Consider the following 18,144-nt stretch of genomic DNA (forward strand, 5'->3'; position numbering starts at 1 on the left):
GGCAGATCACCTGAGGTCAGGAGTTTGAGACCTGGCTGGCCAACATATTGAAACCCTGTCTCTACTTAAAATACAAAAATTAGCCGAGTATGGTGGTGCACACCTGTAGTCCCAGCTACTCCGGAGGCTAAGGCAAGAGAATTGTTTGAACCCGGGAGGTGGAGGTTGTAGTGAGCCGAGCTCGTGCCATTACACTCCAGCCTGGGCGACAGAGTGAGACTCTATCTCAAAAAAGAAGAAGAAGAAGAAAAAAAAAAGGAATAAGGCAGTGAAGAGGGTAGGAAAGACAGTCTTGAATTGCTACCACCACCCCTCCCTCATCCTCTGGCAGCAGCTGGCTGCCTGGCACAGAGAGAGAATGTGCTTATGGCACTTTGCATTGGAACCAAGTGCTGCCCTGCCACCGTGGAAAGCAACTCAGGGCAGAATTCAGCAAGTGCCCACAGAGGAAGCACTTAGAGAAACCCTAGCCAGAGGGGAATCATCCATCCCAGTGGTCAGGTTCTGGCGAGCTGCACCACCACTGGCTAAAGTGATCCAGAGTCCTAAATAAATTTGAAAGGCAGTCTAGGCCACAAAGACAGCAGTTCCTGGGCAAGTCCTGGTGCTGTGCTGAGCTCAGAGCTGGTGGAGTTGGGGTGCACACAGCCTAGTGAGATACCAGCTGTGGAGCCAAAGGAGTGCTTATGTCACCAGTACCCCAACCCCAGGCAGCACAGCTCACAGCTCCAGGAGAGACTCCTTTCCCTTAGAGGAAAGGAGAGGGGAAAGTAAAGAGGACTTTGTCTTACAGCTTGGATACCATCCCAGCCACCGTAGAATAAAACACCACACAGAGTCCTGAAGCCCCCCTTGCCAGGCTCTATCTCCCAGATATTTCTGGAGCTACTATGGGCCAGAAGGGAACCCGCTGCTTTGAAGGAGAGGACCCACTCCTGGTAGGATTCATCACACGCTGACTAAAGAGCTGTTGGGCCTTGAATAAACATGAGTAACACCCAGTACTGTGCTGCCTTCAGGTGTGACCCAGTGCATTCCCAGCAATGGTTGCCATAGGGAGAGACTCCTGCTTAAGGAAAAGAGAAGAAAGAGTAAAAAGGACTTGGTCTTGCAACTTGGGTACCAGCTCAGCTGCAGTAAAATAAAGCGCCAAGTAGGTTTCTACAGCCCGGACTCCATGCCCTAGCTCGTGGATAGCATTTCTAAACCCACCCTGGGCCAGAAGGGAACCTGCCACCCCAAAGGGTAAGACACAAGGCTGGCTGGATTCACCACCTGCTGACTAAAGAGCCTTTGGGCTTTGAATAAACATCAGCAAAAATCAGGCAATAGTAACCATGGGCCTTGGGCAAGACCCACTACTGTGCTGGCTTCAGGTTTGACACAGCACAGTTCCAGCAGTGGTGGCCACAGGGGTGCTTGTGTCACTCCTCTCCCAACTCCAGGCAGCTCAGCATGGAGAGAGACACCATTTATTTGAAAGTAAGGGAAGAGAACAAGAGACTGCCTGGTAATTCAGGGAATTCTCTCAGATCTTACTCAAGACCATCAAGGCAGTACCTCTGCGTCTACAAGAGTCACAGCATCTCTGGGTTTGGGGTACCCCTTGATGCAGTTACAGCTGCAGTGACCAAATATTTACATCACAACACTCATTTCCCTTTGAGTACTTGGAAAAGCCTTTTGAAGAAGGATGGGTACAAATAAGCCCAAACTGTGAAAATTACAATAAATACCTAATTTTCAATGCTCTGCATTGAACAACACTCACAAACATCAATACCATCCAAGAAAACATGACCTAACCAAATGAACTAAATAAGGCACCAGTGACCAATCCCAGAGTGACAGAGATATGTGACCTTTCAGACAGAGAATTCACTGTCACTGAGGAAGTTCAGTGAAATTCAAGATAGCACAGAGAAGGAACTCAGAATCCTGCCAGATAAATTTAACAAAGAGATGGAGATAATTTTCAAAATCAAATAGAAATTCTGGAGCTGATAAATTCAACTGATATACCAAAGAATGCACCAGGGTCTCTCAACATGAGAACTGATCAAGCAGAAGAAAGAATTCGTGAGCTTGAAGACAGGCTATTTGAAAATACACAGAAGAATTGAAAGAAAAAATAATAAAAAAGGATGAAGCATGCCTACAATAGCCACAAATGGACAAATCTAAGAGTTACTGATCTTAAAGAGAAGGTAGAGAGAAATTAGGATAGAAAGTTTATTCAAAGGAATAATAACAGAACTTTCCAAACCTACAGAAATATATAAATATTCAAGTACAAGAAAGTTATAGAACACCAAGCAGATTTAACCCAAATAAGACTACCTCATGTCATTTAATAATCAAACTCCCAAAGGTCAAAGATAAAGAAACGATCCTAAAAGCAGCAAGAAAGAAGAAACAACACACAAAGAAGCTCCAATGCATCTGGCAGCAGGCTTCTCAGTGGAAAGCTTACAGGCCAGGAGAGAGTGGCATGACGTTTAAAGTACTGAAGGAAAAAAAACATTTATCCTAGAATAGTATTTCCAGCAAAAATATCCTTTAGACATGAAGGAAAAATAAAGACTTCCTAGACAAACAAAAGCTGAGGGATTTTGTCAACACACCAGACCTGTCCTTCAAGAAATGCTAAAGAGGGTTCTTCAGTCTGAAAGAAAAGGATGTTAACAAGCAATGAGAAATCATCTGATGGCACAAAACTCATTGGGAATAGTAACTACACAGACAAATGCAAAAGATTTTAACACTAATTATGTGTAAACTACTACTCATATCTTGAGTCGCAAGACTAAAAGATGAACCTATCAAAAATAACTTTTCAAAACATAGACAGTATAAGATATAAATAGGGGCCAGGCACGGTGGCTTATGCTCATAATCTCAGCGCTTTGGGAGGCCAAGGCCGGTGGATCGCTTGAGCTCAGGAGTTCAAGACCAGCTGGGGCAACATGGCGAAACCACATTTCTACTAAAAATACAAAAAATTAGTGGGGCATGGTGGCACATGCCTATGGTCCCAGCTTCCTGGGAGCCTGAGGTGGGAGGATCACTTGAGCCTGGGAGGCGGAGGTTGCAGTCAGCCAAGATTGCACACTAAACTCCAGCCTGGGTGAGATATATAGATATACATAGATAGATAGATATAGATAAAGAGAGAGAAAGAGAGAGAGAGAGAGAGAGACTGGGCACAGTGGCTCACACCTATAATTCCAGCACTTTGGGAGGCTGAGGTAGGAGGATGGCTTCAGCACAGGAGTTTGAGACCAGTCAGACCCTGCTTTTTTTTCTTTTGCTGCTGCTGCTGTTGTTTGTTTTTGAGACAATAAATACCTAATATTGCTCTTGTTGCCCAGGCTGGATTGCAATGGCGTGATCTTGGCTCACCGCAACCTCTGCCTCCCAGATTCAAGCGATTCTCCTGTCTTAGCCTCCTGAGTAGCTGAGATTATAGGCATGCACCACCATGCCAGGTTAATTTTGTATTTTTAGGAGAGATGGGGTTTCTCCATGTTGGTCAGGCTGGTCTCAAACTCCTGACGTCAGGTGATCCACCTGCCTCGGCCTCCCAAAGTGCTGGGATTACAGGCATGAGCCACCATGCCTGGTCTTTTTTTTTTTTTTTGAGACAGAGTTTCACTCTTGTCACCCAGGCTGGAGTGCAGTGGCAAAAGCTCGTCTCACGGCAACCTCCGCCTCCCGGATTCAAGTGATTCTCCTGCCTCAGCCTCCTGAGTAGCTGGGATTACAGGCGTGTGCCACCATACCCGGCTAATCTTTTATTTTTAGTAGAGATGGGGTTTCACCATGTTGGCCAAGATGGTCTCAAACTCCTGACCTCAGGTGATCCATCCGCCTCAGACTCCCAAAGTGCTGGGATTACAGGGTGAGCCACCGCACCTAGCCAAGAATATTTTTCTACACTAAAGTTCTTTTTTGCCTCAGAAAACAAAACAAAAAAGACTTAACACCTGAGGTCCCATCAGTTCTTTAGAGTGTCGTTTTTTGATGTCTACTTTACTACCAACTTGCTTCATTGCCCCAAGTACCCTTATAGGAGGAGGTGCACTGGAGTCTGGAACCCTGACATCTCAGTGCTGTTCTTAACTTGCCCCATAGTCTTTGAAAGAGTAGAGTGTGGTGGAAAAAGAATGGGTCCAGGAGTCAGGACACTTGGGACCTTGTCCCAGGCTGGCCTGTTTTTAGTGGGGTGAGTTTAGGCTAATCACTTCCCTTCAAATGAGGCTTAGTAAGACCTAGTTCCTTTCAGCAGGTGCAATCTGTTCAACCAGTACTGTGCTTAAGCCACACAATTTAGCAGAAAGAAAAAGTTGTCTACAGGTCTACCTGCTGAACAAATTCCCACACTATCTATACAACTTGGCCTTGGTCCTGAATGGCTGTTGGTATTCTGATTTTAAAATGGATTAATGGAAAACTTTTCTGAGACCAGACATTTTATCCTGTATCATGTAAGAAACCAAAGCATTTTCCCCCACCCTGAAATACCTATGAAAACCTAAAATATTTGTATCTATAAAAGTTGATTTTAAAAACTCCAACCACCATACTATTTCATACCTAAATCATCAAACCAGTGTTAAATTTCTTTAATGGTATTAATCCTACCTTTTTTTTTTTTTTGACATGGAGTCTCGCTCTGTCACCCAGGCTGGAGTGCAGTGGTACGATCTTGGCTCACTGAAGCCTCTGCCTCCCGGGTCCAAGCAACTTTCCTGACTCAGCTTCCTAAGTAGCTGGGATTACAGGCTCATGCCACCACGCCCAGCTAATGTTTGTGTTTTTAGTAGAGACAGGGTTTCACCATGTTAGCCAGGCAGGTCTTGAACTCCTGACCTCAGGCGATCTGCTGGCTTCGGCCTCCCAAAGTGTAGGGATTACAGGTGTAAGCCACCACATCTGGTCTAATTTTACATTTTTTTGAATCATTATCCAAATAGGGTCCAAACATTGTATTACGTGTCTCTTAAGTCTCCTTTATAAGCTCCCATTCCGTTTCCCTTGTAATTTATTGAAGAAACCAGATCATTTGCCATTTCTTCTCAATATGGCTGATTGAAGTCCCACTGTATTTTTAAAACATGTTCCTGTATTCTCTTATTTCCTATAAAATGGTAGTTATATCTAGAGAGTTGATTAGACTTGATTTTGGGGCAATACTTCACATAGAATGTTAGTGTTTTACAAAGTAATTGAGAAGAGTTCACATGTTCAGATCTTTATAAAATAATAAAAATTGGATTTTATCACTTATTTATTAAAGACAATCAATTATAGTTTATAAAAAAATACTGCCCTGATATACACAAAATTTTCTACTCCCACCCAATCCCCCATGTCCACACCAATATTCAGTCTAGATTGGTTTAATCTTGAAGTGTAATCCAATAAGACTGAAGACCAAACACTTCAGGTCCTGGACAAGATAATAAAATACTCGTAAGCCTTCTGGATCCCTAAAATGCAAAAGGAAAAAAAAAAAAAGTTTAAAACATTGAGATAAAACTGGCGATTTCTCTATCAAGATGTTCCTTGCAAAGGAACATTAAAACTTTGCATTACGGCATTAAAACTTTGACCAATCAAGTGTCCCTAAAAAAGGAAAAGACTATATATTAAAATGGTATGTTATGAGGTAATTTAAATATGCTGAGTTTTTAATATAGGGAAATGCTTACATTAAGTGAAAAAATATAATTAAAATAATCAACTGTATTTTTTATGCTTTTTAAAAAGTATATATTCTATTAATGCACAGAAAAAAAGACTAAAAAGAAACACTGCAAGATATTAATAAGGGTTGTCTGATTGATAAGATTGTGGATGACTTTCCCCTTTCTACTTTTCTACCTTTCCTGTATTTTCTACAATGAGCATGTATTACTTTCAGAGTTAGGAACACTTTTTTAAAAAGTGGTAGTACTAAGCAGGACCAAGAGGTTGAAGATTACTGTGGCATTACTGGCTAAGAAGGAAGAGTGTCCAAAGGAAGACAATCATGCCCAACATTTGCTAAAAGTGAGCCGTATCTAATCCTGAATCCTCAAAACTTAAGAGCCAAAGAAGTTGCCAAATTCTAAGGATTCTTTGTAGTACATAGGTTCATGCCTCAACTTGATAATCTACCCCACTGACAACATGAATTTTAAAATTTTTATCCCTTTTCAACAAACCAATGCTTTTGTAAAAAATAATAAATTTAAGGCCAGGCACGGTGGCTCACGCCTATAATTCCAGCACTTTGGGAGGCCGAGGCAGGCAGATCACCTGAGGTTGGGAGTTCGAGACCAGCCTGGCCAACATGGTGAAACCCCGTCTCTACTAAAAATACAAAAAAGTTAGCCAGGTGTGCTGCCAGGTGCCTGTAGTCCAAGCTACTTGGGAGGCTGAGGCAGGAGAATCACTTGAACCCAGGAGGCGGAGGTTGCAGTGAGCTGAGATTGCGCCACTGCACTCCAGCCCAGGTGACAGTGTGAAACTCCATCTCAAAATAATAATAATAAATTTAAAATCAAATAAAATTTAGATCCTAAAAAATGTCAAGTTTCACTGAAGTCAGATTTTAAGATGTGCCAGTCTGAACAGTCACACTGAGAAAGCTATTCAGACTCGGTAACTCTACAGTTTATCATGAGCACTCTTTAGGCATATTCCATTTTTTGTTCTGGCTGCTCCTATGCATTAATCTGTATGTGTGTGTCAACAAGAAGAATGCAGTAGCAATGGCTGAATGAAACACCAAAAGTAATAGGAGCAAGTTTTCAAAAATAATTTGGGGTCCCTCCCTAACAAGGAGGACAAAGCTGCCCACCTGCATTTTGCATTTGCCCCAGATCTTCCCATAATGGTCCCAATTTGGTTAAGGTTTCTTACCAAACTGCTCCAAAACAGACACAACTGGATGTAAAGATCATGCACACTTACTTGGATTGATTGACATCAATAAGGGAACCAATTTTTGATGTTGTAAAAGAAATGTGTTCATCTCCAATGACGATTTCAAGCTCCTAGAAACATTTTAGAAAATCTAAGTAGAATTGGCTTATTCATCAAACACACAGAAGGATTAATCATTTGCCAAATCACACAAACTTGACTACAGACGGTCACAAAAACAAGGGCAGTTCATTCTGAGCACTGAACTGTGCTGGACACTAGAAACAAGAGATAAATACAGCTCGTATTTAAAAGAAGTTGTACCCTCAAGGCTCTACCATTTCTCAGATTTGGAAAAATCTACGTAGGTCTTTTTTTTTTTTTTTTTCTCCTGAGACAGTCTCGTTCTGTTGCCCAGGCTGGAGTGCACTGGCATGATCTCGGGTCACTGCAACCTCTGCCTCCCAGGTTCAAGTGATTCTCCCGCCTCAGCCTCCTCAGTGGCTGGGACTACAGGCGCCTGCCACCACGCCCTGCTAATTTTTTTTGTATTTTTAGTAGAGACGGGGTTTCACCATGTTAGCCAGGATGGATTTTTTGGTATTTTTAATAGAGACAGGGTTTCACCATGTTGGCCAGGCTGGTCTCGAACTCCTGACCTCAGATGATCCGCCTGCCTCGGCCTCCCAAGTGCTGGGATTACAGGCATGAGTCACTGCGCCCAGCCTATGTACTATTTTGTATGAGTTTTCATCATCAACAATGTGGAGTAACATGAATATATCTATGTTTTAAAAATACCGAACGATTGGACTGGGTATGGTGACTCACACCTGTAATCCCAGCACTTTGGGAGGCCAATGCAGGAGAATCACTTGAGCCCAGGAGTTTAAGACCAGTCTGGGCAACTTGGCAAAACCTCATCTCTACAAAAAATACAAAAACTAGCTGGATGTGGTGGTGTGCATCCGTGGTCCCAGCTACTACAGAGGCTGAGGTGGGAGGATCCCTTTACCCCAGGAGGTCAAGGCTGCAGTGAGCCATGATCTCATCACTGTACTCCAGCCTAGGAAACAGAGTGAGACCCCGTCTCCAACAACAACAAACAAAAACAAAAACTAAAGGATCTAACCTATCTAGGCAACTTCCAGACCTTAGGTTTGATCCCCACTTTGTCACTCCCTACCTGTATGATGGTGGGTCTCAATTTCCAAACAGTGACATGAGTACCACAAACCTTCAAAAAGTATCTATGTGTAGCCTGCTGGGTGCTCGGTATTGTTCTCAGTGCTCAGGACAGATAAGTAAAACCAAGCAAACCAAAGATCTCTGCCCTGTGGAATTTATATTCTTGTGAGCCCTACTTACTTTTTCTTCTTTTTGATTCATGTATACTTTTTGTTATAATTCAATCAGAAAATAGAAAAAACTGAGATGTTTCCAATACTCAGATTTATAAATTATTGCCATACTTGTGTCAGATTTTTTTTTAAAAGAAATAAAATACTACAAAATTTATGTCTATCTTCCATTCTGTTCTCCCTCCTGTATGCCCTGATTTGTTCCATTCTTGTTTCAGGTTTGGTAGTATGTTTTCACTTACTTCTTTTTAGATACAGGGTCTCACTCTGTCACTGAAGCTGAAGTGCAGTGGTAGGATCATAGCTCACTGTAACCCTGAGCTCCTGGGCTCATGCCATCCTGCACCTTTAGCCTCCCGAATAGCTAAGACTACAGGTATGCGCCACCATGCCCAGTTAATTTTTAGGGTTTTTTTTTTTTTTTTTTTTTGGTAGAAAAAAGGTCTCACTGTGCTGCTCAGGCTGGTCTTGAGCTCCTGGCCTCAAGCCATCCTCCCACCTTTGCCTCCCAATTTAGAAAAAAAGTGCTGGGAATGTAGGCATGCGTCACTGCGCCTGGCCTAGACGTGGTAGTGTGTTGTAAAATTTTTACAAAAATGGTCATATTATACATACCTTTTGCATTTTTCATTCCACATTGTTTTTGAGATTTATCAATGTTGAGTTACACAGATCTAGCTCATTAGTTTTAAATGCTATAGTATTCCATTTCCCTACTGAAATAAACTTAAATTCTGAATTTTTGTTCCTATAAACAATGCAGCAAGAATATTCTTCTATACATCTCCTTATACATATGTGAAAATGTCTCCATATAATTCCTAGTATTTTAAATGTTCCCAGATACCACAAAATTACTCCCTAACACGGTTATACTAATTTTACTCTCACTCTTTTCTCGTATCATTTTTTAAATTCGGCAGATTTTTTCTGTTGTTATTCTAATGGGTCTGAAATGGTATCTCACTGTTGTTCTTTCATTTTACAAATGAAGCTGTAAATCTTTTCACATTTATTAGCCACTTGTTTGATCTTGTAAGTTATTCATAACCTTTGTACATTCTGCCACAGGACTGTCTTTTTATTACTTTCTAATTCTTTATATATTCTGGATAGAAAACTCTTGCCAGTTTTATGTTTTGCAGATACCTTCTTCCAGTCTATGGCTTATCTTTCAACTTTATCTTGCCATCTTTTGTCAAACCTAAGTTATAAAGAAGTCAAATTTACCAATCTTACCCCTTAAGGAGTTTTAAAAACTCCTTCTCTATCCATAAATAATAAAAGATAGTCTATATTCTGTTTAAAATTTTTGATTTCTATAGCCTAATTTAAAAACATTCCATAAATATATCGTCAGCTGTCCTGGTACAATTTGTTAAATAACTCATTCTTTTCCCATTAATGTGAAAGTCCACCTCTGTAGTACGCTGTTCCAAGTTTCCATATATTCATAAGTTGGTTTCTGGGCTGTCTATGCTGTTCCATTGGTTTAGCTGTCAATTCCCGAGGCAATATCATACTATAAATGACCACAGTTTTATAAGCAATCTCCAGTATTATTTTGGCTACTCTTGCCTCTGATTTTCCATGAATTTAATGCTTATTCTATTTGATTTTAAGCGGAAAAACCCTACTGCGATTTTCATTTGAATTAAGAGTGAATTTATAAATTACTTTGTTGAAAACTGACATCTATATGATACTGAATCTTCCCATCCACAAAAACGATACATATTTTTGTCCTTCTATAAAGCCCTTTCAAGTTTTGTACATCTTGTTAAATGCATTCCCAAGTTATTAACTTTTCTTGTAATTATTAATGGGATTGATTTTAATTACAGTACCAATGGCTTATTGCTGGTATAAAGGAATATGCCCTTCCCTCTTCACAGAATTGTTGTGATGGTTGAATGAGCTAACAGAAATAAAAATTTTATAAATGGTAAAGCAAAATACATATATATGATATTACTGAGATTCCTTGAACATAAATTAAAGTTAACTTTAGTAAGTACTGAGGGTAGGATTTTTTAAAAAAACTCTTCTTGAAGGGTTGGTCCATCATTTTGAGGTTATTAGGCATGAGTTTATATGGGTTTTCATATTAATTTAACAAATTATTATTGGGCTTTTACTATACATGGGCACTATTTTAGTCACTGGAGATATAGCAGTGAAAAAATTGAAAAGCAAGTAAGACAATTTTAGACAATAAATGCTACAAAGACAACACATATTGTGATGAAACTGAAAGCAAAAAGAAAACACACACACACACACACACACACACACACAAAGACAGCACAACAGATCTTTTTCTTAATGATGGGAAGAGACTTCTTAGATTGAATGGACAGGCAAGATATCACTGAGGAACCGACTTTTGAAGACCTCAATAATAGAGAGTCTTGTACAGAGTTAAAGGAAGAATATTTTAGGCAGAATGTGGCAAGTGCCAAGGCCCTGAAGTAAGAACCACCTAGGTATTTCTGAGGAACAGAAATGAAGCTAGTAAGGTTTGAACACCATGACAGACTGGAAGCATGGTAAAAGATAAGGTGGGAGATTAAATTTTAAGTACAGTGGGAAGCCATTGGAGTTTAAATCAGTGGAATACATAAGCAAATTTACATTTTTAAAGATCACACGGGTCAGGCGCGGCAGCTCACGCCTGTAATCACAGCACTTTGGGAGGGCAAGGTGGGCGGATCACCTGAGGTCAGGAGTTCAAGACCAGCCTGGCCAACATGGTGAAACCCTATCTCTACTAAAAATACAAAAATTAGCTGGGCATGGTGGTGTGTGCCTGTAATCCCAGCTACTCGGGAGGCTGAGGCAGGAGAATCACTTGAACCCAGGAGGTGGAGGTTGCAGTGAGCTGAGATCATGCCACTGCACTCCAGTCTGGGCAACAGAGCGAGACTCCGTCTCGGGAAAAAAAAAAAAAAATTACATTGGCTTTCAGGATGGAAAAATGGATGGTATGGAACAAGAGGAAAAACAAGGGAACCTATTAGAAGTCCAGAAGTCTGGATTAGGATGGTAGCAGTCAGAGTGAAAATACCTTTTCTGTTAATTCAGTTCAATATGATAGTGGCTTTTATTTTTTAGTTAACAAAACGGTGCTCAGAATGAATATATAATGTATATAAATACACATGAATTTAAATACATATACTGAATTATTTGTATGATTTTCCTTTCATTAGATTGGTGAAATAATCATTTTCTATTTTTCTTTGTATCTCCACAATGCTTTGTCCATAGTAGTTAGTAAATGAAATAGGCAGCAAAAGCTTTAAGTGGAGGAGGGAGTGTGGGGGGTCCTAAGAAGAAATTCAAGGCTGGGTTCTTGGTGGCCAGCAGCACTTGTTCTCTCTGTTCCTTCCTGTGGGATTAATGCTTCCTTAGACCAAGGTGCTGGCAATCTGCTTTCTGCAGGGCTGACCACCACCACCACCACCATCACACACACATGCACACAGTTTCACTATCATATGCAGAGCACTAAACCTCATCTTATTTGTAAGATTTCTGCACTACAGGATAATCAATACCTGCCGGCCCACTCGGTCAGGAGGAGGCCACAATGCATCATCCTCTTTGGTAATTTCACTGTCATCGATTATTCTCTTCAGTTCCTCCATCACGCTTTTATGTACATAAGCCTGAAAGCAAGTTAAAAGACAAAATGTATGTTGTATCCTTAAGCAGTGCTTTGACTCAGATAGTGATGGAAGATAAAAATAACTGTTCCTGCAGACTTATTTCTGGCATCTCCTTAAGTGGGAAGACATTCATGCTCAACCTCGGCATGATGCAGGTGAGGGACAGGGTCAGAAGTATCTGCACCTCAGTCCCCCATCTAGCTGTTACTACCTCCTGGTACATCCTGTTCACATGGCCCTTCTGCCTGTCCACACAGCCAACTCACAAAGAAACCCAAAATAGATCTGTGAATGCCCCCTGCTATGGTTTGAATTTTTGTGTCTCCTCCAAAATTCATGTTGAAATTAATCCCCAATGCAACAGTGTTAATCGATAAGGCCTTTAAGAGTTGACTGGGCCTTGAGGGCAGAGCCCCCATGGATAGGATTAGTGCCTTAGGAGACAGCTTAAGAGAACTAGCTGGCCCCTTGCTTGTTCTTTCACCATATGAGAACACTGCATTCATCCCTTCTGGAGGATGCAAAAACAAGGCACAGTTGTGGAAGCAGAGACTGGGCCCTCACTAAACACTGAACCTGCCAGTGCCTTGATCTTGGACTTCCCAGCCTCCAAAACTGTGAGAAATATATTTTTACGGCTTAAAAATTACCCAGTCTCAGGTATTTTGTTATAGCAAAACAAAAGAGACAGCAACACCTACATGCCCTGGTTTATTTTTTTTTTGAGACGGAGTCTCACTCTGTGGCCCAGGCTGGGGTGCAGTGGTGCAATCTCGACTCACTGTAAGCTCTGCCTCCTGAATAGCTGGGACTACAGGCACCCACCACCACGGCTATATTTTTTTGTATTTTCAGTACAGACGGGGTTTCACCGTGTTAGCCAGGATGGTCTCGATCTCCTGACCTCGTGATCTGCCCACCTTGGCCTCCCAAAGTGCTGGGATTACAGGCGTGAGCCACCGCGCCCGGCCAGTTATTCTTAACTAGGTAATACGCTCCTGAGGAGCAAAATGTATTTGAAAAGATATGCCTGTGTAAAAAAATAGTGAGAATGTTGACATGTGTGAATAAGCATGAAACTGATAGCTAAAACAACAGTATGAAAAATATATGCTAAGACATTTTCAAAGGTGGCAGAGTGGTTAAAAGAGTAGCTTTGATGAAGCCTTAATGATGTAGTAGAAATCACAGAGAGGAGAATACAAACTTTATTGGGGAATTCCTTTAATTGGGAATTCCTGCTGTATCTCTTACTAGCAGGGGTAACTCTGAACAAGTCTCATAATTAATATCTGGGCCTTTATTTTCTTATTTGTAAGGGGGCTATAATACCCTCCCCCATCACATGGGCTTATAATCAGGGTTAAATAAGATGCCATGCCTGACATCTAACATGCATTCAACGATATCAACTGCTTTCCCATGCTCCCTTTCCCACTCAGATGCAAATTAAATAGCTCTCCATTGTGTACTATGTGTCAGGGAATATACAGAGCACTTTAAGTATAACACATTTAATTTTATGACAGCACTTGGGAGTGGGAGGTAGCTTTTATTTTCCCTGTTTTTGCAGGTGAAGAAACAGAGACTTAATCAAGTTCAGCCAGGAACTTGCCCACTGTCACATGAGGTAGTAAGCAGCAGACTCAGGGTTCAAACCAAGGTATGTCAATGGTTACCAGTAATTGATTCCACATTGTAAAATAAAAAAATCCCAACTAAAAGATGATTTGGGAAATAATCCAGAAGCTGTCTACAGACATGTGTCTCTCTCCCTGTTCTTTACCTTTCAATACTACTAGATACAACAAAAACAATGCAAGACAAAAAGCTGAAATGTAGAAAATGAAGGCCTCTCAGAAGGCATACCTCTTTTCTGATCATGACATCATTCTTGTAATTGCTGTTGTTGGCATATCTTAACTTCCCTGTGGGGACAAAAGCCAAATTCAACATATAATAAAAACATGAATAAAGCATCAATGCCATACCAAGACTATCGGCAGTTGCCTAAAATGTATCCAACTTGCTCAAAGTGTCTAAGACATTTATTATTTACTCTTAAGGTAGTTCAACAATACTAGTCTTTCAGTTCTTCACTTCAGGCTTAAACAGCCAAATATACAGCTGACACTCTACTGCAAAAAGCAGCTCAGGTGAGGTAAAAACACAGGCAGGCTCTTTTCTGACTTTGTCGAATCACATTTTTGCAGGTGAATGTCCTGAAAACAGGCAGAGTAAATGATAACTTACCAGCACATAGGACCTCCTGAGGCTCAAATGAGTTGTGAAAACATTTTGAAAACTGTAGGATGCTGTTTACATATATTATCATGTGACTGTGCCACACTCTATTTCTGTGATGGAAAAGTTGTTGCTTTTATCACTGAGCACATTTGGTACACAAGACCCTTTGTCCATGTGTGCGTCTAACAGGTTAATGTGAATACATGGTGGGGATGAGGAGAAGATAGAAGGAAACAGAAGACATGTAGACTAGAAGACATACATGTGAGATGAGCCCAGTGAATTTATTCCAACAGTCTCTGTGCTGTCTCTCTGCCTCAAGTTTCTTCACATTCAGTTCACTGTCCATACAGTGGACAAGGTGATGTGGTAACAGATCTATCAGATTAGGTTACTCTAATACTTTGATAAAGTCAATGGCTTTCCGTTGCCTTCCTGGTTAAAATCCGGCCGGGCGCGGTGGCTCACGCCTGTAATCCCAGCACTTTGGGAGGCCGAGGCGGGCGGATCACGAGGTCAGGAGATCGAGACCATCCTGGCTAACACGGTGAAACCCTGTCTCTACTAAAAATGTAAAAAATTAGCCGGGCGTGGTGGCGGGCGCCTGTAGTCCCAGCTACCTGGGAGGCTGAGGCAGGAGAATGGCGTGAACCCGGGAGGCGGAGCTTGTAGTGAACCCAGATCGCGCCACTGCACTCCAGCCTGGGCGACTGAGCAAGACTCCACCTCAAAAAAAAAAAAAAAAAAAAAAAAAAAAAATCCAAACTCCTCAACATGGCATACGGCTAAGCAAAGCCCCTGCCTGCTTTTCCAGCCTCACTCCTGCAATATTCTTCTCTCACACAGCTGGAGTCGAACAACTTGGTTTCTGCCTGAAACATCCCAAGCACTTTTTGGTTTTCAGCCTCTTTGCATGTTGTCTAAAATGCCTTCTTGACTCTTCTTGGTCTCCTAACCAATACCTCACATCCCCTCCTCCCATCATTTTATGTAGGAAGCCTCCTCTGACCCTCAGGCTTGGCTAGGTGCCCCTTCTCTGCTGCAAGTCTCCTCTGTTTCTTTTTACCACAACACCTAATACGCTGTTTGGTCCCTGCTTACAAATCCATCTCCCTCACAGTCGGGGCCTGTCAGATACATCTTTGTGGCCCGCTTAATGGATGTTTTCTGTCATCTTTGATTCCTCTTTCCTTCACCACAGTGCCTCCGCCAAAAAAATCCTATCAACGATCAAAGTCCAGTTGATTCTGCCTCCAACAGTTTCCTAAATCTTTCTCTCCATTTCTACTATCTCTGTAGTCCCAACCGACATCTTTTTTTTTTTTTTTTTTTTTGTGACACAGTCTCGCTCTGTCACCCAGACTGGAGTACACTGGCACTATCTCAGCTCACTGCAACCTCCGCCCCAGGTTCAAGCGATTATCCTGTCTCAGCCTCCGGAACAGCTGGGATTACAGGCGTCTGCCACCACGTCCGGCTAATTTTTGTATTTTTAGTAGAGGCGGGGTTTCACCATGTTGGCCAGGCTGGTCTCGAACTCCTGACCTCAAGTTATCCGCACACCTCGGCCTCCCAAAGTCCTGGGATTACAGGCGTGAGCCACTGCGACTGGCCCCCAACATCTTTCTTGTCTTGACAACAGTCTCCTAATCAATAGCCCTGTTTTCACTGTTGCCCATTCCGCACCCAATAACCAGAATGCTTTTTCAAGAACAGATCACATTTCTTCTCTGCTTAAAACCTTCCACGCCCGGCCAGGCGCGGTGGCTCACGCCTGTAATCGCAGCACTTTGGGACGCCGAGGCCGGCGGATCGCCCGAGGTCAGAAGTTCGAGACCAGCCTGGCCAACCTGGTGAAACCCTGTCTCTACTAAAAATACAAAATTAGCCGGGCGTGGTGGTGGGTGCCTGTAATACCAGCTACTCGGGAGGCTGAGGCAGGAGAATCGCTTTAACTCGGGAGGCGGAGGTTGCAATGATCCGAGATCGCGCCATAGCATTACAGCCTGGGCAAAAAGAGCGAAACCCGTCTCAAAAAAAAAAAAAAAAAAAAAAAAGCCTTCCAAGTCCAAACTCTTTACCATGGTCTATAAAGATCTACAAGGTGCGGCTCCTACTACCTATCCGACATCATCTCCTGCCATCTCCCAGCTCACCACTCTTCAATCACACTGACCACCTGAGACATGCCTAAGCTCATTCCCGCCCTGCAGCCTTGACTTCTGGTATTCCCTTTGGGTAGAATGGTCTTCCTTGTGAGCTTCACAAGGCTGGGTCCTTCTTTCTAATTAGGGCTCAGCTGCAATATACCATTAGAGCTCTCTAATGGCCAACCTATCTAAAAGCAGCCCATCCAGCGATTATTCTACCATATTTTCTGACCACTCACTGCTATCTGGAATCATCTTTTTATGATCTCTCTCCCAGCAGTAAAACACAAGTTCCACGAGAGAGGAAGTTTGTCTATCTTCGCTGTCGTATCCCCAAAGAGTGGAACAGAGCCTGGCACACAGTGGGCGGGCGTTCAGCCAACGTTTGTTGTATGGATAAAACGACGCCGTGGAGCAGACACAGTGGCGCTCCTTTCAGATCCGCACTGCACAGGTCTCAGCCCCTTCCTCCTCTAGTTCCCCACAGATTTCCGACCCTCGGCCTCCCCACTCGCCCGCCCCAAGGCCTGGTCCCGCTCCCGGCGGGAGGCAGGCTGCTTTTACCGTCCGGTCGGAACTCAAACTCCAGGAACTCGTGGCCGAATTTGCCCTTGTGCCCCACGTAGTAACGCAGATAAAAGTCACTCTCCATGGCTCCCAAAAGACAACCGAGCCTGAACTTCCAACAGCAAGCCGCACTGCTGCGGTCTGCGCCCGACACTGACGTTTGCAGCGGCGCGCGGAAGTGACGTCAGATTACGCCGTCGCGTAATGGGGGGGTTCCTTCTAGCTAACCTATTCGCCCGGAAGTGACAAGACTGCCACACCCCCTCACGCCTAGGAGGTAACGAACTTTGTTTAACCCGGAGGCGGGGCCAACCAGCTCCGCCTCTCCACCTGGACGCGGGAGCGAGGTTGAGGTTGGTACGCGCTGGGTTCTCTCCAGGCCTGAGGCCGAGAGCCAGCCGCCTGCCTACCTCTGGGCTTTGAACGCGGGGTCTGGTGACTTCGCTTAAAGATCTCGGACCGAACACCCCGAGCCTTGCGCCCGCCAGGCTCAACCTCAGTTCACAGGACCCCCGACTTGCGTGAGTCGTACACCGCTCTTGACCGTCTCTGGACCTAGGTCATCTCGGCAGTAAAATGGGGTGAAATGACCCGACCTTCCCGGAGGATGCCGCGCACGATGTGTGTGCCTCAAGATGGCTTCCATTGACCTGAACTGTTAAGAAAGCCCTCCTCAGTGACGCCTTCCCTGAATCCACAGTGGAGATTGCCGTTTCCCTGGAACTAGTTCACCCACACTTACCCATTTCGTCCTTTTCCACCTTTTATTTCTATCTTTCTGCCCCACTGATCTCTAGAATAGGTGCTGTGAGAAGTTAGAGTATTTGCTCTCCCACTCCTCAGTCATCCCACTTACCGAGCAGTGATTCTCAGCCTGGCTGCACATTGGAATTACCTGGGGAGCCTCTAAAAATACTGATGCCAGGGCTCTACCCCAAGCCAATTAAAATCTCCAGCGCTGGAACTGAGCATTGGTACTCTTTGTAAAGCTCTCAGTTGAGTCAGAGTTGAGGACCATTGACCAAAGAGACTCTTTTCAGGGCAAAGTTGTCCTCTGTGAAGCCATTCTGGCTCTGGAAAAAATTTACAGTTGAGTAGGGCCAGAGCAATCAAGATCATAATTATTTAATAGGAGCCTGCTCTCACTCGTCTAAGTTCCACACTTAGAGAGAATGAATGGTTCTAGAGACAGTGCTGAGATGACATCATTCTTGGGGCCTGGCAACTAGAACAGTA

General features: G+C 43.1%; 1 protein-coding gene across 2 annotated transcripts; it reads right to left on the bottom strand.

The window, feature by feature from the left end:
• Positions 1-5,238: 5,238 nt before the first annotated feature.
• Positions 5,239-17,789, bottom strand: MAGOH (mago homolog, exon junction complex subunit). Of its 2 annotated transcripts, none has more exons than XM_025377350.1 (5): positions 16,906-17,789; positions 13,814-13,872; positions 11,834-11,944; positions 6,961-7,043; positions 5,239-5,492 (listed from the first exon to the last, which is right to left on the bottom strand). In XM_025377350.1, the coding sequence occupies exons 1-5, from the start codon at positions 16,991-16,993 to the stop codon at positions 5,393-5,395; spliced, it is 441 nt and encodes a 146-aa protein (XP_025233135.1). In that variant the 5' UTR covers positions 16,994-17,789; the 3' UTR covers positions 5,239-5,392. The 2 variants fall into 2 exon arrangements, with proteins under 2 accessions (XP_025233135.1, XP_025233140.1); XM_025377355.1 differs by having other exon boundaries at positions 5,259-5,492; positions 16,951-17,065.
• Positions 17,790-18,144: the final 355 nt, after the last annotated feature.

The sequence above is a fragment of the Theropithecus gelada genome, chromosome 1 (assembly GCF_003255815.1).
Source record: "Theropithecus gelada isolate Dixy chromosome 1, Tgel_1.0, whole genome shotgun sequence".
In the NCBI taxonomy this organism is placed as follows: Eukaryota; Metazoa; Chordata; class Mammalia; order Primates; family Cercopithecidae; genus Theropithecus; species Theropithecus gelada.